At 41.1% G+C, this 27,151-nt stretch overlaps 1 protein-coding gene across 6 annotated transcripts in view; it reads left to right on the forward strand.

The window, feature by feature from the left end:
* Positions 1-27,151, forward strand: part of elmo1 (engulfment and cell motility 1 (ced-12 homolog, C. elegans)) — a 101,003-nt gene that overhangs the window by 57,677 nt on the left and 16,175 nt on the right. For 5 of the 6 annotated variants that reach the window (XM_069695501.1, XM_069695524.1, XM_069695518.1 and 2 more), the window contains one exon: positions 13,978-14,114. In XM_069695501.1, the coding sequence (XP_069551602.1) occupies positions 13,978-14,114 (137 nt within the window). Of the gene's footprint in view, positions 1-13,977; positions 14,115-18,502; positions 18,967-27,151 lie in introns of those variants that run through there. The other variant, XM_069695540.1, reaches the window with a different exon arrangement.

The raw sequence follows: 27,151 nt of genomic DNA on the forward strand, positions 1-27,151 counted from the left end.
TGCTATAGCTGGGCGGGATGTAGTGTCCTCGGGTTTCCAATCAGATCAAGTCAGATCCACCACTTGCTACTCCTAGCTCATCTAAATATGGTCACTTCTGGCTTCAAACCACACTAGCAAGATGGCGATGGCCAAAAAGTGAAACTCGAGGCTTCATAACGGCAGCTCACACCAACAGGTTGAAATTTTTGTTTTCTGGTGTAATGTCTCAACTATTTGATGGATTCCCATGAAATGTGGAACAGATATTCACAGTTCCCGTGATAGACATGTATTTTGGTATGTATTTTTCAAACATCTGCATGTTAGCACTGTCATAGTGAGCTCACTACATATTATCATTTAGCTGAAAGCACTGCCCTTGCGGCTGAAAGCAGAGCCTCACAGAGATGCTAGAATGGCTGTATCCATTTTTTAAATACAGCAGCTTCCTCTTTTTTTTTGGCATTATTTTGCCCTTATTCGTGTAGAGAAGTGTAAACAGACAGGGAATGTGGGGAAATGGAGTGGGGGATTGAGATGGAAATTAACCCAGGGACCTCTGCTGACGGCATTTGCACCCACGTGGTATTCGCCCCAACCACTCAGCTCTCGGGTGGCCCCATAGTGGCTTACATTGAAATGTTCTTTTAAATAATCTTCGACCACACAGTCCCAGTGCTGCAGAAGATGCAAAGCATGAAGAAGATGATACACCGACTTAGCCGTATCCTTTAAAATTTGAACTGCGCAGAGAAACAGTGATGCAAAGCTGCTGGTGGACACCCAAACCTCATTAAAGCCAAACGGAGCTCTATAATGCTCCATCAAAAAATCATGCTTGTCATTCAGAAACAGTCTTTCAAAGCAGACCAAACTCCTGGCAGAGAAAAAAAAAGTTAATTTCATCTTTTTCTTTTTTTTTAAATATGATTTTTTTTTGCTTTGTATCCCTTTGTGGATATAGGCAGAAGAAAGAGACAGCGGATTAATGGTGACAGCAGTGACGTCTTTGTGGCTCATTTGCTCTCTCCATCTGTGTGAAATGCCAATATGGTTCTGGCACTCAGACACTCTCTTCTTGTTCTCTCACGAGGATGTAACACAGAGTGATTCTGGATTTGCTAGGGGCTGTTAAAGTTTCTTTTCTTCCCCGCTTGCCTCTTCAAACCCTCTTTCCAGCTGAATTTTTCGTACTTTTCTCACTCTTCATTCTTGCTTTCAGGCGTCTTCTTTGTTTTCCTCTCTGTGGGTCTGAATAACAACTGTCCCTCTAAGAACTTTGATCCTTTGTCACACTTTCATGGTCTGTTTGCTGTCCCATGAATTTTGACAAAATATGCCAGTACATAAGCAAGTAGCATCATTACATTTTTACCACAACAACAAGGCCAGCTCTATAAATGTGAATCTCTCTCACTGACTGAATGTTTGAAGTTTCACTTCTGATGAAATCAGTGTAAAATGAAAAGCTCATCTTGGTGGCAAAAAGAAAACAAGAGATACCCGGATATCCCGGTTTCCCACGGTTACGGCTCAGTTCCCTCCTCACCTCTGCAGTCCTTTACAGCAAACGCATTAATGTTGCCGCTTCTCTCTCTACCTACCTATGAAAATAATACGCCAAATGAAAAGCTCTCTGTCATCTCACACACGGTCCAGCCATATACCAGGTTTTGACCTTGTCTTGTTTAAATAAATAACAGACGCCCCTCAGGAATCTGTCATTACACTTGTCTCACTGCTCTTTTAGGTCAACAGATTTTCTTCCATTTCACTTTTACATTTAATGCCATCCTCGTTTTGAGATGTTTTGACATTTTCCCTTTCTTGTTGTTGTTGTGACGCCTCTATGCAGATTTGGTTTTGAGAAAGGAGGTAAGCTTGAGTGGTTGAATCAGCTGTCAGTACTGCCACATCCTACATAATTCATAACACCATGCAGGTTACACTCTCTCCATCCTGTCTCTCAGTTTTCCTTCACGTACACCTTCTTCCATTAATCTGTGTCTTCTTTCTCTCTCACACAAATGTTGATGGCCTGCTTCAGATCCTAAAAGATTGATTGTCCCTCCATGTTTCTGCTGGAACATGGGGCTTAATGCAATCTGCGCCTGTGAGGCGCCAAGCCATGACTTTTTCCAACTCCCCTGTTTAAACCGACCCATGGAATATTTATGAAGTTATTTAGAAAGGGCCAGGCATGGTGAGTAATGGCCCTGCTTGGTGATTCACGGTGTGTCGTCTCATTGCTGAGATGGAGAGCTGGGTAGTGAGGCATGACAGGTCCAGGCATGGACACGCACGCTTGCAGACATATATACGTGAAATTTAAAAAGAGACCAGACCCTATTCGCAAGCATGTACACGCGCACACACACACACACACACACACACACACGCACGCACGCACGCGCGCACACACACACACACACACACACACACACACACACACACACACACACACACACACACACACACACACACACACACACACACAGAGGCAGGTCTGGGCAGGCTCCAGACGGACAGTCACATGATGTCCTTATATTTGTAACTATGGCTTCCATCAGAAAGCCGTCAGCCAAGGTCAGAACAAAAGGCCATGTTCAGCACCATGGACAGATCTGCTCCACATTTTAACTCATGAGCGTCTCACAGCATCACAGTACATCGTGTGGAATTTTTGGATTGATTTTCCATTTCATTATGTTTATTGATTTTTTTTTTTTTTGTATATATATTCTCTCTTCTCAAGGACAGTATTAATGTGTATATCTTCCTTTTTAGTTGGTAATGAGCATTGCATCAGAAAATGAATGCAAAGCAGAGTAAATTCTGTTTTTTTTGTTGCTCTTAGGCATTTAGGTGATCTTGTCCTTTTTGTAGTTACAAATCAGTGCTTGTAATTTTGTTTTAAATATATTTGGGGGGATTTTAGGCCCTGGGCTGCAGCGAAATACAGCATTAGATACAAAGGAAGAGAGAAATGGAAAATGGCATGCAAAAAGGCTCAATCTTAAGACATTTTTCCTCTGAACCTTTACCTTCTGATCTGAAGATGAAGTTGCAGCGACTTCTCTCCCATTTCCCTGCTACTACTCTGTCTGTCTCTGTTTTCTGTTTGACATTAAACTGTAGCTAATAATCGTGCATATTCAGTTGTCCTATCGTCTAACATTATAAGAAAACCTAAAGCTCTGTATGTGCTGAGAGAACAGCTCAATACTTCTGGTTGAAGTGAGCCTACAAGCTATTTTAGGTTGCTAGTAGAACTGCCCGCTGAAAGTCGATGAGTCAATCATGTCAGAGACCGTTCAGTTGACTAAGATTCTTGAAGTTGTTTTTCGCTTTTTATAGACTTAGGTTATGTTTACGCACAAACATTGAACTCGCCGGAAGTGATGTAACCTGATGAAAAAGCAACAAATTGTCAAATCTTCATAATGAACAGCCAGCTCTAATTTAACAGACAATATTCTGAGTACAGCCCAAGAGGTCAAGAGAGGGTAAGAGGGACATTTAGGTACTGCTGTGATGTGTATGGTTAGTTGAGTCTCTTTATAGTCCAGCCAGGCTTCATCACAGGTATGTGTGTTATGTGTGTGTAGCATGTCGAAACCCAGCAGGTGACTCAGAGTCATCCAAACTCATTAACTTGACAACTCCCACTGTAATGACATTCCTCAGTTGCCGGCTGTGATCCTATAAAGACAACAAGGTACAAACTCCATCTCGCACACACACACACACACACACACACACACACACACACACACACACACACACACACACACACACACACACACACACACACACACAATAGGAGTTGTTTTATTTTTTTTAATACTAACTAAGTAATATTTTTCAATTTTTGTCAAGATAAGGTACTCTTAAGTAAGTATTGGTGGCACTTGCAATCAAATGTCTAATACACTCACAACAAGGTTGTGCATGAGAACCCCCTTACAGAAAAACCACATGAATTTCACGTGCAATGTGTAATTCTGCACGTGAAACGTAATTTGCACATGGAAACGTGTGGTTTTAGAACATTTCCATGGTGTAATGTGTGAAGCCCATGTAGATTCCACTGTGAAAACTTTTCCATATGTTTTCCCTATATTAGCAAATCTGGCAACATGGTAAACATGGGAAACTTGTGTTTTTTTCTCTAAGGTCTGAGATATGGAAGCAGGAAATTCATCCACATTTTGTGTGGATCAGATTGTTCTGCAGGATTGTTTGGAGATATTTGTTGAGATTTTGTATGTTTTTAACAACATAACCCCACATGCTTTCAAGCATATGCCTTTGTAGTCTACGTTACCTTTCAAGGCTATTGAGCGCGAGGGTTTGAAACTTAATTGATTTTGAGTAGTTTCACTTTAATAGGATTAATTACATTTCTGACCTACTGGGACACTTGTTCCTATATACTGACAGATCATTATATTATCCAGTATTTTATATTATACATTAACAGTTGCTTAAGGGCAAAATATGAATAAGAATATGACTTTTTAAGAGGTTGCTTAAAAAAACTTACTGGCAATGCTTATGGGTTTTATAAAATATGAAGGCATTCTGAATTATAGTGCATGATATTGACCTTTCATGATATGTTTGTGTCCTCTGTGAGTGGTTGCTTCCATTAATGAAGTATCAGTGGGATAAAAATGTGTGTCCAAGATCGAGCATTAATATGCAAACATTCGTGTTAGCTGAGCATTAGCTAGGAAGCTGATCCCTTATGAAATTACTTCATCAAGGTTAGAGCTGTGAATCCCTCTCGCATGTCTCACTTGATGAATCATGAGCAAAGTGGATGATGGCAAGAGGAGGAAAGGCCGAGCACAGAATTCCAAGTATCCCTCCAGTCGTGACATGAGCATCTATTTGGCAGTCTGCAACCACTTCTCACAGTTGTCAGTTGCAGTCTTGTGTTAAAGGGGTAGAGCATTCTTCAGGGTTTTCCACTTCATAGCCTCAGGCATACACAAGCAAAAGGTTTTTAAATTGGAGTGCACAAATAACAACAAACTTGACAGATGGGTGCTCGAGAATATCAAGTTTTGAGCATCCTCTGAGTGTTCCCGACACTCCTGTCCCCCATCAGCTCTCAGCATATCTTGATGGACTGTGATGCAGGGGATGATACACAACCCAGCCTATGACAGTGCTGCTGCTGAATTTTGCTTGCAAGTTTTCGAACTTGGAGCTCCTCAGATGTAATTTACCATCAAACTCTCACCAGGCTGTCACCCTGTTGAAACTATACACCATGCTCTCAACAGACAATCTGTTCTCCCAAAGGACCCCTTACTGGCAGACGTTACCAAGGGTGAAATCAGGAAAAACAAAATCACTGAGGTCTAACATTTCTCAGTGTACAGCTTTGACTCAATGTATACAGACACGCACGCATGAAACACTGTAGATGACTAAAGTTGATGCTTTGGAAGCTGAGATCTGGATACACTTTAGGAAAAAGTAGTTGTGCTGTCAAAAGTTGGTTTTAAAGATTTCTTTGTAATTGAAGTAACTTTTCTAGCCGCAATGCTACACGAGATAACATCTTAAGGTATGTCACTGAAGAACAGATAGAAAGTAGCACAAATTTGGGTATAAAAAGCGCAATACAAATATAAATATAAATACAACAACAAATGTGAATCAAAAAAGTACAAATAAGTGACAAGTTATTGTAATTTGAATATGAATATCTTTTCATGTACATTATAAATGGGAACAAACTTCATAGAAATGCAATCAATAGTTATTACAATTTCAGATTTTAAAATAATTTCTGTCATTCATTTTTCCCACTAAGTAACTCTTCCAGTTGCATTGAAGCACCAGGAATGCCTGTCAATGGAAGTTCAAATTCCTGTTGAGAAATACAGTATATCATGTGGTAGGAGACACCTTTTTCTAATGAACAAAGCTAAGGAGAGTTTTGCAGCGGTTTGTGCAACCACTCAGCAATACTAACAATTGCTCCTTTCCAAAAAAGTAAAAGACTAGAGAGCATTTCCCCTTGAGTAAAAAAATTTTTTTTGCATAATGTTTACAATTTATCCACTTATAATATTATCTGTTTAATTTTTGAAGATCATAATCATATTTGTATATAACTTTATATTATCTAAACTTGCCCACTGCGTCTCTAGACTGTGCCTGCGAGCCCCTCTGTGCATGCTGTATTTGTGCACGAGCACATATGTGCACGTAAGCTGGTGAAATTTCTTTTGTTTTGTAATGATTAAACAATTCTGTTTCTGCGTTTGGGCAGACTCGGACAGATTGCGTGTTTGTTTGCATAAATATGACTCACACCATCTGAGATATTCCTTCAGAAGAATCTGACATGAGGTGTAACATCGTGCATATCTGATATTTGTTGTGTTTATTATGTTTAATAAATGCAACCTGGGACAGCACAGACACAGAACACGCCGCTAAATGCACAGGCTTTATTGTATCTGAGAAAATATGAGAAGTCTGGGAAAACAGATACTGCTGAATTCGTTGGATAATTGTCTTGGTCCACAGCGCGGATGGATTCACCGCATGCCTCCCTCAGTCTCATTTTCCTTTCTCTCCATCTGTTACGCCACTGTTCCTTGCTCTTCCTCAGCCCTCTAATGCATCTTGATCATTGTTAAGGACTCTGCACGCTAAAATGGTTTAGTTATGTAATTAGAAAACACAGAGAAAATAAGGCTTTGAGTCTTCCCTGTGTTCATCGCCGTGGGCTTCTCTTTCTCTCTGAAATGGCTTATTTGGTGCAAGTAAATGCAAAATGAAACAAAAAGAAGAAACAAATTATATTCTACGGATATATGGTTTATATTCTACAGCATTATGCAGCTCTTGCGGTGTATATTTTTTTGATCTTGTATTATAAAGCAGAGACTTGGACCAATGACCTCTTTCTGCTGGCATCCTTATTTGATGATCATTACTTTCATGTTGGAGATTCTCAAATTAGAAGATCTTCCCTGCTGATGTGGCACAAACATGAAATGTTTATCATTCTCTTTTCACACGTAACAGATTCCAATCTCAAGACCCAGGGCCATTACATTTTAAACTGAAACATTGGGCCGTCAATATTAGTTTGTTAATGAGCTTGGAAGCTAATTAGTTTTCCTGCTGAATTTCTGTACTAGTTTAGTATTGAATCTGCAGTGTGGAACTTTTGTTTCACCCCTCTGTCAGTGAGAGTAATTAATTACAAAAACATTGTTGGCACTTTGTTATGTCAAATGCTGCACCATAGCCTACTCCATTGCAACTGGATTCATTGTTTTGAGCATAAAACCACCGTGAAAGGATTTCTTTCAGTATCAGGATATGACCCCCACTGATAACATTTGGAAAGTCAAGAGGAGCTGCACCTTTGAATAATTTGGTCTCCATTTAAGTTAGCATAGGGCTGATTCGGAAGTTAGCCTGCTTCGCTCGTGGAAATCTCTGGTGTACACGCTCTGCCCATAGAGTACAGCAAGTTTGTATTGATCCAGCCAGTCCAGGAATGTCCACCCAGAGAACAGGTGCAAAATTTGTCTATACAGTGAAATCCAGAGATTTATTGTTAACTCGTTAGGCAAGGGCTTGAGTGTAACAGACATTCATTAATGTGTACAGTAAAATTCTTGCACTATAGTTTTAAAGTTATTGCGTTGAAGCCAGGGATAAAAGAGAAACTTCCTATGGATGTCATACTATAAGGTGGTGCTTTAATCATTTCAATGAAAATGTCTTCTTTTTTCCAGGAATTTTTACTGGGCGACATATTTGTTCAAAGTAGCAGATGGATGAAAACAGTCTGGAATTTTTTTTTTTTTTTTTTTTTTCCCAATTAGGATAGCCATGTTGGTAGACAGGGCAGATTGGTTTGCTTTGATAAACAATGTAATCTTGTTTCGACCATGGTTGATTACATTAGTTATGTCTGTTTAGTGGTGCTGAGCTGTTGTTTGCTGTTTGCATGAGAAGCACACAGTCAGCCTGCTAAGTCATCTGGCCAGCCAAGGTTTTGCATCTCTGAGTACCTGCTGCCTTGGCATCCTGCACACACACGCAAACAGTGACAGGACTGGAAAGATGATGTTGACGCTGCTCACTGGACACGCGCACGCGCGCACACACACACACACACACACACACACACACACACACACACACACACACACACACACACACACACACACACTCTCTCTCTCTCTCTCTCTCTCTCTCTCTCCCCTTGTCACAGTTGGACATGAGGGCATGCTGGTATTGTAATTACAGTGAGGATGACACTTTTTTGCTATGTATTCATCATGTGGCAGAGCTGCAAGGTGACTCTCAGGGTTGTTTTGCTTACTTTATGCACACTCATGGACACACAAACAAATACACAGTGGACCTTGACAGATGTCAGGGAGGCATTCAGCCCAAATGTCTCTCTTTGTGTCAGTATCTCTCTTGCACAGATACGCAAACAGACCATAACTGCACACACTCTTTTAATGCACAAGCTTCATTCAGGACTCATCTGTGTGGTTGCCAGTTTAGTAATTAGCTGTTAGCTGACGTGACTGAGCCCTCAGAGCCTTCACATTAAACGAAATACGATAACTCGACAGGTGACAGCTGTCCCATATTCTCAAGCAAACGGACCTTCATACATATAAGTCACTTCAGGGACATGACAGTGACCCTTGGCCTCAGACCATCACGTCCGGGAAGACGGATGAATGGATGGGGAGAAAATGAAAGGAGGAGAGAAACTGTCCGCACCTTAAAGATTAAATTGGGTGATGTATAGTGGAACATCCCTGTACCGATGTATTCAATTTTGTCTGCAGAGTTTATAACGCGTTCACGTCAGACCGTAATCATAAATTATCAAAGCAGACAAAAAATGTCACATCAGCCTCAGAATTTCTATTAGCGACATTACTTTCCCTTTGGGGAAAAGAACCACATACTGTAAGTGTATATAAACTTTTTTCATTATTTCTGCAAAGCCAACATGTCTACCTACATTTAAGTTAAATACAGTCCATTAGTCCTGCTGAAATTGATTTAGCCAATTTCAAAGAAGCTGTACACAGTTAGTTTGTGGTTTCACCTTTAAACAAATTGGCTCAAAATATGTCACAACAAAAGTAAGCTTTTAAACTGTTGTGACTGGTTAGCTGATTTATTTATTTTTTACAAAAAAAATGCAAAAAGGTTGCACTGACTAAAGAAAATAGGCATTTTGTTAACATTACATGTCACAACAAAGGCAACCAAATCTGATCATTTTGGAGTGAGATATAACAACAAAGTATAACACCATAACAAGTTCTGCTGACCCATGCGGACATATGGTCGAGCATAACCTAATCCGGTCATCATAGTGTCCTGTTACTGCCTATATGAGTGGTACAGGCACTGAACATCTGGCTGTGCAGATGGATGAAACGCATACAGGACAAAGAAAACTCATTAGGGCCCATTTTCCATCCATCCAGATTGTCGGCTGTGGACCCATATGCTGGGCCAAAAAGAGTCATAAATTGTGACTTAAATTGAGTGAGAGTTCATATCTTCCCCTCTGTTCTGTGCAGTGTTAGCCGCCTACAAGCAGAGCTCAGTGTGTGTGTGTGTGTGTGTGTGTGTGTGTGTGTGTGTGTGTGTGTGTGTGTGTGTGTGTGTGTGTGTGTGTGTGTGTGTGTGTGTGTGTGTGTGTGTGTGTGTGTGTGTGTGTGTGTGTGAGAGAGAGAGAGAGTGAGAGAGACTACATGTCTTTGTGACTGATCCATCCCAAAGTGTTAGACTCCTCAAGCAATTGTGTCCAGTCAGCCACTTACTTATTTTCTTCATTTTGTGTCACATGATTTCAATTTTCAAGTCTATAAAATGCAGAGCATCGAGGGACTGTTAACATGAATTAGTGTACATGCCGTGGACACTATTCTTTTAATCCACTGTTAGAATTTTAAGGGCACTACATGGAGCATAAATTTCACAGTCAGAAGTCAGACACTCAATTTCAAACACAGCCTCTCAGTTCAAGTGCAGCTATTGAGACCATTTTTGTTCTATATCCTCTTAATTCATATAACTGTACAGGGCAGTGATACAACGCTACATGATCGAAAGAAAGTCATATTTTTTGGGGGGTTTTTTTGTTTGAATTTCATTTTGACAGCATATTTAATTTTTTAAAGCCACAAAAGAAAAAAATAGTTCTTAAATGAAACGATATTGAAGTATTCTAAATGAAAGTTTATTGAGTGACACCGCAGGTCTCCCCCTTGTGAAAACATTGTTAAGAAGTAGCTTCAATCATCAGTAGTCTTCAATGTTTAAGTCAGTAATGACGTTAGTTATGAAGTTACCCAATGTTTCCCTGCTGCCAGTCACACAAACACAGGATGAAGCCTCAAAATGAGGTCATGTACACGATCTGGGGCAAGAATAATGAGGAGCTTGGAGTCTCTTTCTCTTAGCACAGAACTTCAGTGTATGAAATCCAGCCGGAAAGCCCCTTAAGTCAGTGATTTGTGTTACAGTGTTTCATTGTGCAGATGTTTTCATGTCATCATTGCACTGTAGCGTCAGAGTTAGAATAGTGCTGAAGCATAGCTCTGGCTCGAACCTATGGTTACCTAATCACGGTAACATGACTTTGCACTCACACAGTTCCATCTCCGTTCAGGTGGATAACTTTAAGTGCTTTTGTGCGGTCGAGAGAATGATTCGGTTGTGGCATTTCAGCTGGCTGCAAAGCGTCTGCAAAGATGAAAAAAAAAGAAGTACTAAATTGTTCAGCCTTTAAAATGACCCATTAAATTAGTTGTTAATTTTCTAAATGCTCAATGAAATATGTTGTCTCTTTATGTCACTGTAGTAAGTTTGAAAGGAAATTGCAGCTGTAATTTAAAGTGATGACTCTCGGCTTCAATTTCCACATGCGGAGAACAAAAACTTTAGTCCTTTCTGTATAACAGTACAAATTAATTAGCAACAAGTCGAGTCTAATATGCCTGAGTTTCATAAAAGCAATTGAAGATACTGTCCTAATGCAGAATAAGACAATATTTTCATTTTCACAAAGTAAGTGGGTGAATTATGTTTGAAGTAATCAGCGATTCACATTCTGTAACCGTCTAGGAAAGTGTTTTACAATTCACAACACAGTTTGTGGACCATTTTGAGCATCAACACACCATAATGTTTTTTTGCCTCATGCTCGATGCTTCAGGTCCTGCTGAACCCTGCGAGAGGTAATAAAACTGTCTTCAGATGAGCATGCCTTGCAAAACCTCAAGATGGAGAAATTTCTGCAGAGTCACATGAGATGGCTCACTGTCTGTATCTCCCAAATAGGCCTTGACATGTAATTCCGCTCACCTTGCCACCTCAGGGCTCTGTTGGTCCTGTCCTATCAACAGCCCATTTAGCCCAGAGGTCACTCCACACTTCAACCTTCCCAACAACTTTTGCCTGTCGGCCAAAAAGGATGTTTGATTCAGGGGGGATTTTTATACACTTCAACCTCTCTTTTTTTCTATTTCATCTCTTTCCTGTTTTGTTTTTTCTTTCTCTGTCCCCGAGAGAAACACTGTTGACTAAGCAGGTAGTCAGCATCTGTTTTGGCTCACCTCCATTAGTTTTCTGATTGACTACCGGCACCGGTAGCACATCCCTCTGGATTCTATGCGTCACCCTCCCCTTAATCTCCCATCCATCGTTCCAAATCAAGGCTCAGGTCGCTGTGCCCGTGGGCCGAGGGCATCACTCATTATACTGTGAAGTTTAAATTTCTCTCTGACCCCTTCCATCCAATTTCATGGCTGCTCGTGGAGGACCCGCGTCCCTGCTGCTTCACTCTAAAACTCTTTAAATGAACCAACCTTTGGCTCAGAGCCGCCACTCATCTCCACAAGACGAGAGGGAGACGAATTTAGTTCAAATTAATGTCATGCCTTGTTATTGTACCTCTTGGTTAATACAGTTGGGGCGCTCAAGAGCTCTGTCTTTCCCTGTTCCCTCTCATTCTTATTTCAAACACGCTCTCACACAAATAGTGGGGATTGAAATGCTTCAGTACTCTGCTAATAAGGAAAATAAACCATCTCTGGCCTTTGAAGATTAAAAATCTCAACTTAATCCAGTTGGAAGTGGTTGGTGATCACCGTTTGTCTGTTTTGTGTTTGACGTTAGAGTAGCTACATTTTCAATAACATAAAGTCTTGCTTCATTGGAGAAATGTGTCTCATTCTCTGGCTGTTTTTATCAAATAACCCTATAAACACATCAACTTCCTACCATGTCTGTGATGCAGAAACACAGAAGCCCTCTCAAGTTTTTTAGATTTTCTCTCATGAAAGGTCTGTCATATTTCATATTATTCTGTACCTCACGGAAAATGTGGTTATTTAGATTGCAGATCTTCAGTGTACACACACCTGATGATTTTTTTGTATTTTAGACTTAAGTGTCGCCATGACCGTGCATGATCATCAGACACATTAGTCAGTGTAATAAAGAACATTTCAGCAGCAGTTAGCTGATGATGTCATCTGTAGCATTTTCCAGTTAAGTGATGTTTACTTGCCGTGCATGCGTGCGTGCATGCGTGGGTGGGCGGGCTGCTTGTCCCTGCGGTGCATCAGTCAAGGTGTTCAGGTCCAGGCAAGGGGGCTACATTCCTTCAGGCCCATTTATGAATATGAAGCCAGTGTATAGCATGAGTCTCTTAACAGTGGAGAATGGCTGTTCGTTTATCAGTGTTTTTGGGCATGCGGTAAACATCAGGATCAAGTTTTGGAAATAGATTTTTTTTTTTTAGCTTGAATAAATGGAGTTCAGTGTTAACATACTGTACATACAAATGCTATGAAACAAAACATCCACACTGTGGTCAGATGAATCACTGATGCAGTTTGTCTTTTAAAGGAATTGTTTTGGAAAAAATAACCGCATATGCTTTCTTACCAAGAACACAATGAGAAGACTGATTCCACTCTCATGTCAGGGTACAAGATATGAAGCTAAAAAGCAAGCCAGTCAGCTTAGCTTAGCATAAAGACTGGAAGTGGGCAACAGCTGGCATTACCCTGTAAAACCACAATTTCTCATTTTGTTGTGTTAAGTTGAGAGCTTTCAAGATGGTGGTCTATCTTTTGACCTCTGGGTAGAGCCAGGCTGCGGGAGCTGTTCATCTCTGTTTCTTGTCTTCATGCCAAACTGAGGTGCTGGTTGTAGAGTGTACGTACCAAACTGTCCAATTATAACTTTTATAGAGATACAATGCAGGAGTACTAGGGGACCTACCAGCTCACCTTTTCTTCTCAGCTCACATGTTGCTTGTGGTAAAAATAAGTTTATTGTCATTAGTAGCTTGTTACAAGTGGGGTTGAGCATTTCCAGCAAAAAAAATACTGTTCGATATTTGCCGGGAAATGACTATTATTCGAAGACAACCAGTCGTTTCACACTGAGCTTTTTGACGGCTGTAGATGTCTTTGTTTGTTTCTCCTGTTTGAACCGTAGCATCTAATCTCATAGCGCGACACGTTTACATGTTTCATGAAAACTGAATCCACAAAAGTAGATGTCAAATTGGCGACATACAAGAACACACTAACTATTTTACATGAATTAATTAATAACATACACAGAATCCACAAGATTTTATATTTTGTTGCTAATAGCACCAGAACACTCCGCTAAAAGCAACACCTGGTGACAGAATAACTTTGTAAATAGTTTAAAGTTATGGTTTTAGTCGAATCATTACATATTGAATGGGAGCAAATTAGTTCGCCTACTGATTAGAGCATTATGTCATGGTACTAATTGTGACCCAAAAAAATGGTATCAATTAAATCTATCTTTATTTGTGTTGTCAGAAGAAGTGCTAGCATCCAATTGCTGCGCCTCATTAACGGGTTTAATTCCCTGATATCTGCTGCTGTAAGTGATAATCTGTATCTCTTGTGTCCACAGCCAGTGAAAACTGCCATGACTTCCACCCCATGTTCTTCACCCACGATCGCTCCTTCGAGGAGTTCTTCTGCACCTGCATCCAGCTGCTCAACAAGACCTGGAAGGAGATGAGAGCGACGAGTGAGGACTTCAACAAGGTACCCTGCTCGTTTGTGTTTTGGGGGAGGGGGGATGGTGAGATGAATTCCCAAAAGAATTCTGTGCCACAAATTATTTGTAACTAAGTTTTAAGTTTGTGGTGCATTCACATTGGAAAAGTGACAAATTGAACCGCAATTGATACCATTATGCACACTTAATTATCTAATTCTAATGGAGGACTCGTTACAGCTGGAAAAAGTTAAAACATATATATATACACACGAGACATCACAGTACTGCCTCAAAGTCCTTGTTTGATTGAGGCCAGTTCTTGTTTTATTTCCTCTAAGTAAGTGGTACTACAATTGAGACTAAAAGTTGTTAATTTCTTGTATACAAAATGGTAATATGTAGTATGAATTGAGTTAAAATATAGTTTTTTTTCGACACAACACAAAAAGATGCGATTCACTGCTTAAATGTCCTTTGAAACAAAAAATAAGACCAATAATTTTGTAGTTAACGGCACATAAAAAACAGTTTGATGACAAAGTGTATGGCAGCTTGTTTAACAGAAAATAAAATATTTGTTTCTTTAGAAGTGTTTTTAATAACTTTGTTTCCACAGCATTTTTCTATTTTAAGGTGCACATCATGCAGAGTCATGTCATACAGCTTCTGTCACACATCATTGACTTTCTGTTGTGAGTTTTGGCCGGAAGCGGCACAGTCACATGGCTCACACTTAATTACAGCTGCAATTATCATATCTCAAACTCTGTTATTAGTGTGGCGTGCACATGCAAATGGAAATGTTTTTATTCCTGTGTGTTCATAGATGAGCATGCTGTAGGCGTTTAGTTTTGTTTTGAGAGAGGGAGCTGCACACATATCTCAGGGGCTTTTTATTTTAGAATATTTGGATTAGATTTTTCCTGCGCTGCTTTGTTTTATCTCTGACATGAAACATTAACTGCCCCCGTTGGCTGAGCCACTGATTAAGCTCCTACATCTTCATTTGGAGCTCAATGGATTTTAGATGACGATAACAAACTTCCTGTTAGCTGGCTAATGTTCAGTCAGCTCACACAGGAAATATGTGTATGTGACAGAAATTATATGTTGTGTAGTCAATTGGGCATCACTTGTAACAGTCAGCAGATGGGTTGTGCCTCTTCCCTGATTTTTCAAACAAATTATGATTATCTTATGGTGTCAAAGACCAAACAGACCGACACAAGCTACAAGTCACACTGTGTCCAAGTCACTGCTTACACAGTGATTGGTTGTGGGCCAATCCTTTGCTAATACTTACCAGCACTGATCATCATTATAAATGTGTGAGCCTTTTGATCTAATATGTCACTCTGCTGTTAATAGAAACACATATTGTGCAGCATAAAGGAATTTTCAGTTGTGTTCTTATTTTTGTTTTTGAATGGATTGACTGTTAGTGTGCATAAATTATGCAAGTTTGGAGTTTCATCGGATCTTTCTCTCTGAGAGAAATTACTGTAGACAGCAGTGTGAGTTTCATATGCAAGTCCTAATGTTCACTACAAACAGAAGTAGCATTCAAATGCAACACTGTGAATATAGCCGAGCGCTCAACTGTCACAGAATAAAGGGAAGGGAAAGGGAAGTTATGAAAAATGTATTGCTGTTGTTGTGTTGAGACCTATTAAAGCAACTTTGATCTGCTCCAAAAGGCTATAAGAAGAATCATAACATGTTGTAGTCAAGAAGAAAAAAACAGGCAAGTCTAATAGTCTTCTGTTGCAGTTGTTGAGTAAATTTTAAATCCAACTATTGATGTCGTTATCACTGTCTGTGGGTTTAAGTCACTAAAACCTTTGGTAGTGGGACAACATGAATGCATCGACGGTTTAATGAATTCAGGGCTGATAAAATATTGTTTCAGTGTTACACGGGAGACTTGTTACGTCAGTATGTTTGTCTGATGGTCGCAAATGTTACTTTCATGAACTGAAACTTTAAGTTGATTATAGATGCAGCCATCTCTAATAGGCATTGAATAACTGTCACAACTCATGTTCACGCCTATTCCCAGCTCATCTTTGGGAACAATTCAACACACAAACTATACACGCACCTCCCCTGGCAAGCGATCCTATTATCCCATCCCCTCTCTTCACGCCCTGCCCTTCAAGGGCCAGCTTCGATTGAGCTGGAATAGATGATGCATCCCTTCCTTCTCCCTCTTCCCTCCCCAACCTAATTTTCTGTCACACACGGGGGAGTTTGAAATTCAGCAGTAGCTTGTCGATAGTATACCGTTTTGGTCTCAAGGGCTTCGCATCAGCTAAATGGTGTGTGTGGAGCTTGGGGCTTCCCACCTCTAACGCTGAGTCTCAGTTCGTATCCACTATTGAACATAGAAAAACTCTTGAGACATCAGCCACTCTTACGATATTGGAAAGTTGTCATTTTTACCTCATTTGGTAAACAAGAATCTGAGGTCCTAATCTGTAACTGAAAAAGTCACTGACTGCATCTTCCTTGAAGCAAAATATTAGAGAGGAGGAAAAGTCCCCAAAAATCATCTTGGGAAAGCTTAAATCCCTCTTAATCCTGATCATTAGCATGAGCAAATAAAAACAATGATCTGATACTGATGAGAGCAAGAACAAAATTAGTTTAAATGCTTTACATGGCTTCTCCAATGTGATGTATATCAGTGAAACATAATGTGGTTGGGAGATCTAAACACTCCTCAGACTCATTATACCAAGAGATGTCTGAACAATTAAGAAAAGGATACGGGATTACTATTTGGAAAATAGATTTTATATTTTACTGTGTCTATAAAGGATAAGAGGAGGAAAGAAGAGGAGAACTCTTTTGAAGAATAAAAATAAATTGCCTCTAGAAAACAAGTAAAAAAGATAAGAACATTTTTGTATTGTTTGGATGAATAATGTCTAATGCTAATTTAGTGCTGACGTGCAGTCTATAAGAGGCATCAATGCATCTCACTGCCACTGAAGCACAGTGATTGTTCTTTGAACTGCTCCCAGTTACTGCATTGTTGCTGCCCCTTGTTAGTCTATTAGTCAGGTAATCAGTTTTAGTCAACCAAGAAATTAATTGTTTGTTTCTTTTATGGTGTCTTTATGAGTCTGTGTTGTTACACATCAGCGGTCACAATGATATTTGTCGAGTCCAGCTGAGCCCTCTTGAACAAGCCAACTCTGGCTGTGTTGTAAAAGGACCCGTGTATAGATGTATGAATGCTGCCATTCAAAATGTGTTTTATATACAATATTGGAGGGTATATTCTCTTTAGCGAGGACACGTCCTAATGTGGGCGGATAATAAGATGTGTCAAGGATAATTCGGAGGGCATCCACTTTAAAATACGGTTCTTGTATGACTAGATTTCCCTGCAGCTCCTGCATTTGCTACCAGATGCCGACAGCACTGAGCTTTCTGAGGTGTGGAATATTAAAACACCTTGTTCAGGTTTTATCAATGTTTGGGATGTGCCTTGTGCTGCGTACTGCAAGTGTGTGAGCGTATCTTAAACACTGACGGCTCTCTCAGTGGCTGGCTCTTCAAGGCTGACTGAGCATCTGCCCTATAACACACACACACACACACACACACACACACACACACACACACACACACACACACACACACACACACATACACAGAGGCTCTTACATGAATTTATGCTCATTTAAGACAAAGGCTTAAATGAAGCTTAAAAACAATGTGACATTTAAACCCATGCACACACACCGTATAGCTGCTACACATCCTGCCTTGTTTTTTAAATGTAGACCTGCCTCTGTCTGTTTATGCGTGCGTGCGTGAGTGCGTGCGTTTGCTGTGTGTGCATGATGTATGTGTGTTTAACGGAGGCAAGTCTGATGCTCCCAGGGCACAGCGCTGACCGTCAGCAACCGTTTCCCCTGTTTCCATAGCAACCCCTGTTCAATTACCTCTGCTGTGCTGCACTACTCATGCTCTGTTTCGGTAAGATGGAGCCACTCAGCTGCATGTGTACATGCTTGTTTTTGTGTGCTTATGTGCGCGAGAGCGTCTATCAAACACCGTCTTGTACGGCTGCCTATCGTTCCTTCATCCAAACGTCTGTGCTGAGAGCGTCTTCTTCTCCTCCTCCTCGTCCCCACTGAAGAAAAAAAAAAAAAGCCTTCATCGCTCCCCGCTCAGGCCCTTGAAAAAAAAAATCACTCACTGATGTAGCGGCTTGCAGCCACTCACAATACCCCTCCTCCTTCTTCTCCTCTTCTTCTCTCATCCCGTGCTCCCACCCTCTTCGTCTAAACCTCTCTCTCTCCCACACACACACACACACACACACACACACACACACACTTATCATGTGATCCACTTGCTGCACCACCATTGGTGTCTCTGATCGTGGCGTGTGTCCAATCAGGGCATAAGCCCGGAGATCAACATAAGCGAAGCAGAGCAGTCTGGCTGATGCTCTTAGAGTCACAGAGGGAGGGAGGAAGGCAAATAGAGAGGCATACAAAAATATCATAGTAGATGGGAGATGGATAAAGTTTGATTGTGGAAAAGCCAGCAGTTTTCTTTCTTTTTAATTTCAAGAAAATATGCTAAAAGACAGAGTCAAGCAGGACAACTGAAGGAACAAAAAACGGAAAAGAAGATAAAAAGGCAAAAGGAGGTGGTGCACGAGTTGTGTTGACAGATGCGTCTTCCCTTATTGTGGCTAACGCTAAAGCTAACTGTCCACTATCAGCTAGACTGCTCTTCCGAGGAGCCATCTGCTCCCTCCATCCATCCCTGTCTCCCGTTGAGCCCTAGAAACTCCTTCTCTGGCAAGAGCACGAGGATTCATCAGTCATTGTGGAGAGTATCACACCACACTTGGAACCATGGAGGTGACATGTAAGTACTAAGACTAGAGATGAGGATGAGAAAGAGAGACTGGCTTTCAATTAGCATGGATGGATGGAGCGAGGGGAGGTGGTAGTATAAAGGAGGAAGAGGGACTGTTTTTGTTGTTGCCTGGATGCGGAGGAGGAGGGGAGGGACAAGGGAGGAAAGGAGAAGAAAAGGCAGGGAGAGATGGAGAGGATGGGACAGGGCAGAGCGGAAGAGAAAGAGGAGGGACAGATGGGGCCGTGTAGACTCAGCGAGGCGTAAGCAGGTTAGACCGGGACCCACATCACATCCTTTTCATTAACAAACACACACACACACACACACACACACACACACACACACACACACACACACACACACACACACACACACACACACACACACACACACACAAATATAATCTGCTTTCACCCTGTCTCACAAACGCACATTTACTTGAATACAAACACACACATCCCCCATCACACTCCAGGTTTCATCTGTATTCCAGTGTACAGTGTGTGTGTGTGTGTGTGTGTGTGTGTGTGTGTGTGTGTGTGTGTGTGTGTGTGTGTGTGTGTGTGTGTGTGTGTGTGTGTGTGTGTGTGTGTGTGTGTGTGTGTGTGTGTGGTGGGGGTTGGGCTGTGTCGTTGTGAATGGGATTACTCCACACCACCAACACCCTCTGTTTGTCACCAAAGGAATTCAACGCCACTACTACTGCTCTCCTTTACTCCACACTGTCTCTCTCATCCTTGGATGAGCTTCAACCAGTGTTTTAGCCAGAGGGGTTTGACACAGGATTAGAGTGAGGTCAGTCCCAGACTGTAGAGCAGGAGGCTGTGAAACACTGCCAGTACCTGATTTCATGCGTTTTGGACAAAACACAGTAACAATGCATTGTTCTATTCACTGTGGTTTTGTACAGTGTACAAAAGCCATCAGTGACCTGCTCCACCATGATGTGGACTCAAACAATTAATCAGTGAAATTAAAATGTTATTTGTGAAACAAGGGGGCAAAATCCTTCCATTTTCTCAAAAATGGGGATTTTCTGGCATAATTTGTAGCATGATGTCAGGAGGTTCTTCACTATTTTGTTGTTATATAAATATTTTATTGTTTGGCCCATCAAGTAAAATATAGCATAAAAGTATATTTTTGTTTTTTGGAGAATACACTAGCAGGAGTTGGATAAGAAGACTGATTTTAATCTTGCAGATATTCAGTCAATATGAAGCTGCAGCCAGAAAGTGGTTAGCATAGCTTAGAATAAAGACTGAAATCAGTTAGTCTGGCTCATCCTCTTTTCACCTCTAAAGCTCACTAATTAGTTATATCTACTTTTTTTTTTAATTTTATTTTTTTTATTCATACAAAGAACAAGGTGTAAAAAGACCCATTGTGATTTCATCAGGGTGCCAGACTTATTTCTTGGCAGGGCAAAGCTTCATGCTAACTGTGATCTGGATCTGGCTTCATATTGAACAGATGGTTTGGAAAATAGTATCAATCTTCTCATCTAACTCTCAGCAGGAAAGTAAACAAGGTGGTTTTGTGTCTTTAATCAATAGTGAAAATAAACATTTGCAGTTGCAGCCCTGGTTAATGATACTGTTCTGTAAATGGCAAGTCAGGTTATATCACTACAAAACACACTGTTGTCTGTGGTTATCAGTATTCCGTTAAAAAGTGGGCTTGAGCAAAAAACCTTGAATCTGGTCGAGTTAAAATTTCAGCTAAATAAACCAAGCGCAGAAGGAAAGCAAAACCCTCCTTTTTTGGGGGGGTATTTGACATTTGTGTTCCTGCCTGGGGTGATATAGAGAAGAGCAGATAATCTGCTTCGTTCAGCCTTGTTGAAGAGCTACCGGTCCCATGTGGGATTATTCACATGGCAATCCTCAAAAGCCCTGGCAATTGCGGCTGAGCATTATTATTTTGCTTCTTTTTAAGAATATTAATACACAGTGTTAAATTGCTATTTCAGTTTTATTTAAGGCTTCAAATCAATTAAGGATGCTTAATGCTAATCAATGCAAATGATTTCTGACTGTGCTCTTTAGCAAGAGGACAGTTCCTTCTCTTTGCCAGAAGGTTAACATGCATGCATACATGATTAATGAAATGGGTGCTGGGCCATTGAGTTAGAAGGGATGTGACAATAATAGTGTGAGTGCAGGTGCCAAAGGTTTTGGGCAGATGCCACGTTTGGATTCCAGAAAGCACCTCGGGACAGTTGGTGAAAGCGCTGCGCACACCACCATATGCCCACAACTGTGACTGCTGCTGTCCTGCTTTGCATGAAACGGTGCATCTAGCAGGACACGGTAAACCTGCACCTCCCCCTCTCCTCTCCTCTCCTCTCCTCTCCTCTCCTCTCCTCTCCTCTCCTCTCCTCTCCTCTCCTCTCCTCTCCTCTCCTCTCCTCTCCTCTCCTCTCCTCTCCTTTCCTCTTTCCCCTCCCCTCCTCTCCTCTCCTTACTTCTCCTCTCCTCTCCTGCAAGGAGACCTGCTGTTTTCTTATTTCATACTGGTTTTATATGCCTCACCAAAGATGTCTCTATTACTGTTTCCTGTCCTTCAATCTGTCAAAGTTCTTTCTTTTTTCTCCCTTTTTTACCTCTTCAGTCTTGTCTCTAGACCCCCGCTCCCACCCACATCCACCACCACCACCACCTCTATTGTTGAATTCAGACAGGCTATTTATATCTTTCTGCCTGGCTGCTTCACCTCCCACTCCCTTAACAAGATTTGCTTTATTGTTTTTGCACACGTGAGTGCACTAGGACAGTGTGAATGTGTGTTTGTATATGTGCCACAACAAATGTGTATTTGTGTTTTGAGTCCTTGTAGGTATGTGTAACGTTTTATGGGTTTGTGTTTGTTTGTGTGTTTTTGCATTGCTCATGGTTTGCATATGAGTGTGTGAATGCTCAGCTGTGTTTCTGTGCAGGGACTTGTGCTCTCATTTTTTTTCAGTGCATTAGTTTTTCGTGAGTGTGTGTGTGTGTGTGTGTGTGTGTGTGTGTGTGTGTGTGTGTGTGTGTGTGTGTGTGTGTGTGTGTGTGTGTGTGTGTGTGTGTGTGTGTGTGTGTGTGTGTGTGTGTGTGTGTGTGTGTGTGTCTCTCGGTGCCTAAGGGGAGATCTCTGATGTCAGGCAGCGCTGGCCCACTCACATCAAGAACACCAAAGCTAAGCTCACTAATCAGACCAGTGAGATCATCAGTCATTAGCATCAAACCATAAGAGCTGCATGAGCAGAGATGCAGGGCTAGCATTTTGTTTTGTTGTGTATCAACATAATGATACTGTTGTCTCATCTCCTCAACAGCTTGGTAGAAATTAGCAGGGGAGGAGACGAGTAAACTCAAGTTTTCTTGACTTTTGATTTTGTTATTTATCTTTTTCTTCATTTATTTATGTCTGTGTGTGTGTGTGTGTGTGTGTGTGTGTGTGTGTGTGTGTGTGTGTGTGTGTGTGTGTGTGTGTGTGTGTGTGTGTGTGTGTGTGTGTGTGTGTGTGTGTGTGTGTGTGTGTGTGTGTGTGTGTGTGTGTGTTTAATCGTATTTGTGCACAGTAGTCCTCAGTATGCACTTTAGATCCCTTGCAAATGAAAAGTCTCCTCAAAGGCTCTTGTGTGGGTGTGACTTATCGTGCATGCATGCTGGGGTATGGCTGCCAAAGGCCTCATCATTATTATCAAATAATAATCCAGTTTTGATGTATTACTGCTTGAATCAATGATTAATCGGAGGCACTTCTTCTGTCTGTGTGGCAAAGCTTGGAAGGAAAGGAGATAAACAGAGATGTCTATTATATACTCTGTCTGGTGTTTTTTCTATGTTTCCACCTTCCTCATAGCCAGGCTGGGTCAAAGCCATATTCAAATTTGTTATTACAAGTAACATTTAAGGTCACACACGCTCCTGCAGACTACATCTTAAAACTGTAAATAATCCCCTTATTCATTTTTAAACCTGGGAGCCTAGCACTCCTTGATATTTATTGCCATAATACAATTTTTACCATTTTTCTCTCGTAAACCCGCCACCTTAATTTCCTGCCAATCCTTGAATCACATGGCATGTTGTAGGAAATCATTGCGATGGATTGTGCTGCGCTTTCCTTTGGTAAAAGTGACCTCGCTCTCTGAAATGCCAAACTTGCACTTTTGGTGTAAAAGCAATGGAATTGGTCTAAATGGAAGAAGTTTGCATTATTCATGGCGAAGTGGGGTGATTTAGTTTTCCTGACAACTTCAGTCTGTCTGCCCAGCACTTATGCATGAGGTAGTGCTCTTAGGTAGTGTTAGCCCCTGATGCATTATCTCGTATAATGAAATAATACCTGTTTTTATGTCCTTGAATAGATGTTTAATCACAACCAATTTACTCATCCCTCTGGGACAAATAATACAGAATGTTCATATTTCACCACAACAACTGTGTCATTATAAAACACTCATTAATGCAACGTTGTACACAAGCCAAGGTCAGCACTTGGCTTTCATCGGCATTTCTTGATAGACTCACAGTAAGCGGTGATCTCCAGTCATCCATATGGGCTGCGCTGCACCTCACGTGGCGCTGATAGGTGAACGGGAGCTCCTCTGACAGTTTGTCTCAGCATGTGGTGCCGGCCCTCTAAAAATGGCAGGAAGAACAGACAGCAGTAACAGCCGGTTTCGACCCTGCATCACTCACATGGAATTGATGCAGGAAGGTCTACAGGTGTGATTTGTGTGTGTGTGTGTGTGTGTGTGTGTGTGTGTGTGTGTGTGTGTGTGTGTGTGTGTGTGTGTGTGTGTGTGTGTGTGTGTGTGTGTGTGTGTGTGTGCATGGGAATATTGTAAAATTACATGGAACAGTCAACTAACAATCTACATGCGTGTATGTTGGTTCTTATTCCTTTTCTATAATGCTTGTAATAGAAGGAATAGATTGATACATTAGATTGGAGTGTATATTAGCTGTTTTGCCCACAGTACAGTATGTACGCCTCTCTGTGGTGCAGTAATGCTGTCAAATAGGTCCCCAAGGCATTCACTTAGAGAACAAGAAGCTGCTTTTAACTGCACTTTAAAGTTATATATATCCCTTACCACTCCGTTTTATTTTATTGAAATATCCAGATGACAATGACTCCTTACATTCGAGCCGTGGGGGGTGGTTGTATAATTGAAATTTTAATGGATGAATGTAGCGCCTTTCTACTTATTTGCTCTCTGCAGACTTAACACAGAGCCATGACAGGGGTTGTCAGGAGAGTCTAATAAGAATAGCTGACTATACTAAATATAATCTGGGAACGTAACATTCACAGCTTGCTCTGCACGCTCTCCAAAATGCCACCCTGACTCATTTGTTTGACATTTCATACCATTAATATGACAATCTCAACAATGTTCAGGGTGGAATTAAAAAGATTTTGCATCGATTTTTGTCACATTTAACAATCCCCATCCTTGTTAAAGGGAGTTTCCCCTCTCAAGTAGGGGTAAAGTTTGCCCCATACCATCACCTTATAGACATCTCTTTTGAAGTTCCTTACAAATGTCGTCACATCTGTGACAACGACAGCAGATGGCAATACAGAGTAGCTGAGACTGTTGTTTCAGCGCAAGCTTTTGGTATTCCGATCCAGAGGGAAGAATTTGAAGCACGACACTATGCTGGGACCAAAGTGAAGCCGTGGTGTTTGTGCTGTCTTAACGCCTGTCGGTCGGAGGTCTGTGTTTTGTTGTGTCCTCTCACATAGACCGCAGGAGTGAGGGAGAGCAAAAACTGACACAGTTGGCATTTTTGGTATAGATTAATGTCACTATCAATTTATAAACAGAAACTAGAAAGAAACAATGTCCAAATGCACAAGCAAGGCTCATCTTATGATTGATCTTTAAGCTGTACTCTCAATAAAATGTGCATCAATCATTGGCACTGAATTGGAAAGAGAAGCTTTTTTGTAAGTTGTACTTCAACCATAAGTCCTCAGCCCTAAATTTGTCATGTTTTCCTCCCTGTCAGCTTCCAAAACATATTTTTATATTTTTGTACAGTGCATTTTTATGAGCCTCTAAATTGAATACTGACTGTCCCAGCCTCGTCTTTCCATGCAGTGTGATAAGAAGCCAGCATCCTTTCATGCCCATCTCTGTGGCATTGTTTTATTTTCAATGACATCATGGTCAAGTTTGAAGGAAATAATTATTAACAGGACATGGAACATCAGGGATGGGAAATGCAATTACTATTTCAGTAACAGGGAAATTGATTCCCCTCATTCTTTTTTTCTGCTACTTATTCACAAAAATCTGACAGACGTGAATATGTGTGTAATTTTTGCACACATACATGCACGTGTTAGCGGAAGTTCCTTTTGTATATACCCAAGCATGCGTGTTTTGTCTACTTCAGCCACACCCTTGAGTAACAGTCCCATTATCACCATGTGAGATTGACTTTTTGATTGCTTTCAGGGAGTTATCAGCAAAGTCATTATTCTGTGATTACTGCCTTGTTATTTGCCCACCAAAGTGTCTCTCCAGGACACTTCCCAGATTTGACCACATAGGCTTGAGTGGTGGGTGAGTGTTTGACTGACAGCTGGTAAATCATGTCATTAACATCCTCTTAGGTAAATGGAGCAGCGGCATCAGTCGATTGGTCGGCAAAAGGGGGGCGGTAATTTGTTATGGCTGGTGCGTTATCGATGATGGATGACGGGGCAGCTCCAGGAGAGACCAACTGTCCGACCGTCCTGTTTGAGTTGAGGAGAGGCTGAAAGGAAGGAAGAAGTGTGAGACGATTCAGTGGCCGACTCTTCATTACATGCACTTTCTGGCTCTTGGGACAGCGTTTAATTACTTTTGCTGACACTTGCTCTGCTGTCTAACTTCACTTTGAAAGAGCTACAAGAAAGAATGATGGCCTGTTGTCCAGAAGAGACAAGGGAGCGTGAGAGGGAATGTAGAGAAATTAATGTGAGCAAGACAGAAGTGATAAATCTTGGATCAACAGATCTGACCAAATGGAAAGACGAGCACAAGACGAACAACTCTGCTGTTAGATAATCCAGAGTGTAGCTAAAGTGATGGTAATTCAAAACTGAGCCTAAATTTATCCTAAGAACGAGCTCAGCATGCAAAGTTTGTTTCAGCACTGATGTTATCTCACCTCTGCCAAGGTGCTCTTTGAGCATTCAGTGGATAACTGAGAAGGATGAAGATAAAATATTCAATATGCCCCCCCGCCCTGTTGTTGAAAGGACCATGTGTTTGTATTAAATGTGATGAATATTCACAGTGTTAATTAGCATGAGAGCAGCCACATGGGCCAACAGAATTGTTTTCCTGCTGGAGACATGACTGCAAACAAGGCATATTAATGAACGTTCCCCGGGGACGGACTGTGCTGAAACACCGGGGCTGGATATCGGTCTCTAGAGATCAGGTTTGGTTAGAAAGCGAGCTGCAGGTGACAAAAAGATCTGCCTTACAAAACAGAAGTTTCCTGCTGTTTTTATGATTTCAGGGGACAATTTGAGGGATTGTTTTTGTTTTCAATCTGCAGTCTTCAGCATACTCCCAAATTCAATGTCATCAAATCTCAGTCTTTTGTCGTATTCTTTCTTTTACTTTTAAACAGCTTCTTAAGAGAATAATGTTCCTTCTAAACACCCTCACATACTATTTGTAATTGTAATGGGAATATAAGTTAATTTTAGACTTAATTATTAATATTATAGGCGTGTGCATGTGCAACAAAAATGTATGGTGGGCAACTCTATGAAGTTGTGATTAAAGTGGTGGGCAAGAGTAATGCATTTCTCTTGGCATGATTGCAAGCTGTGACTTCATCCATTTGGCTGTGCATTTTTCAGCTCAAAAAGGAGGAGGAGAAGGAGGAGGAGGAGGAGCTGAGGTGATGGGCTGGAACTGAAAAGCCAGTTCTCAGGGTAGTAAATCTGCTGTTAGCTTGACACCTGTTTCTCCCCATGAAAATATGGTACACATTATGACAGCCAATCACAGATGGGGAGCAGAATACAGAATGCAGCTTAGCATAGAGATTATACAATAGTATACAGTAGCAGGAGTTACCATAAACATGTTCCAAGCTGAGGGGGGAAGGGGCAACTGTCTTTATGGATCAATAAACCGATGCAACAAGCCCACATCTCTGTGCAGTTTCTGCCTCACTCACCTGGA

This window comes from Brachyistius frenatus, unplaced genomic scaffold, assembly GCF_029030835.1.
Source record: "Brachyistius frenatus isolate BFR_SWC_R1_liver_20210118 unplaced genomic scaffold, ASM2903083v1 Contig_2, whole genome shotgun sequence".
Classification (NCBI taxonomy): Eukaryota; Metazoa; Chordata; class Actinopteri; family Embiotocidae; genus Brachyistius; species Brachyistius frenatus.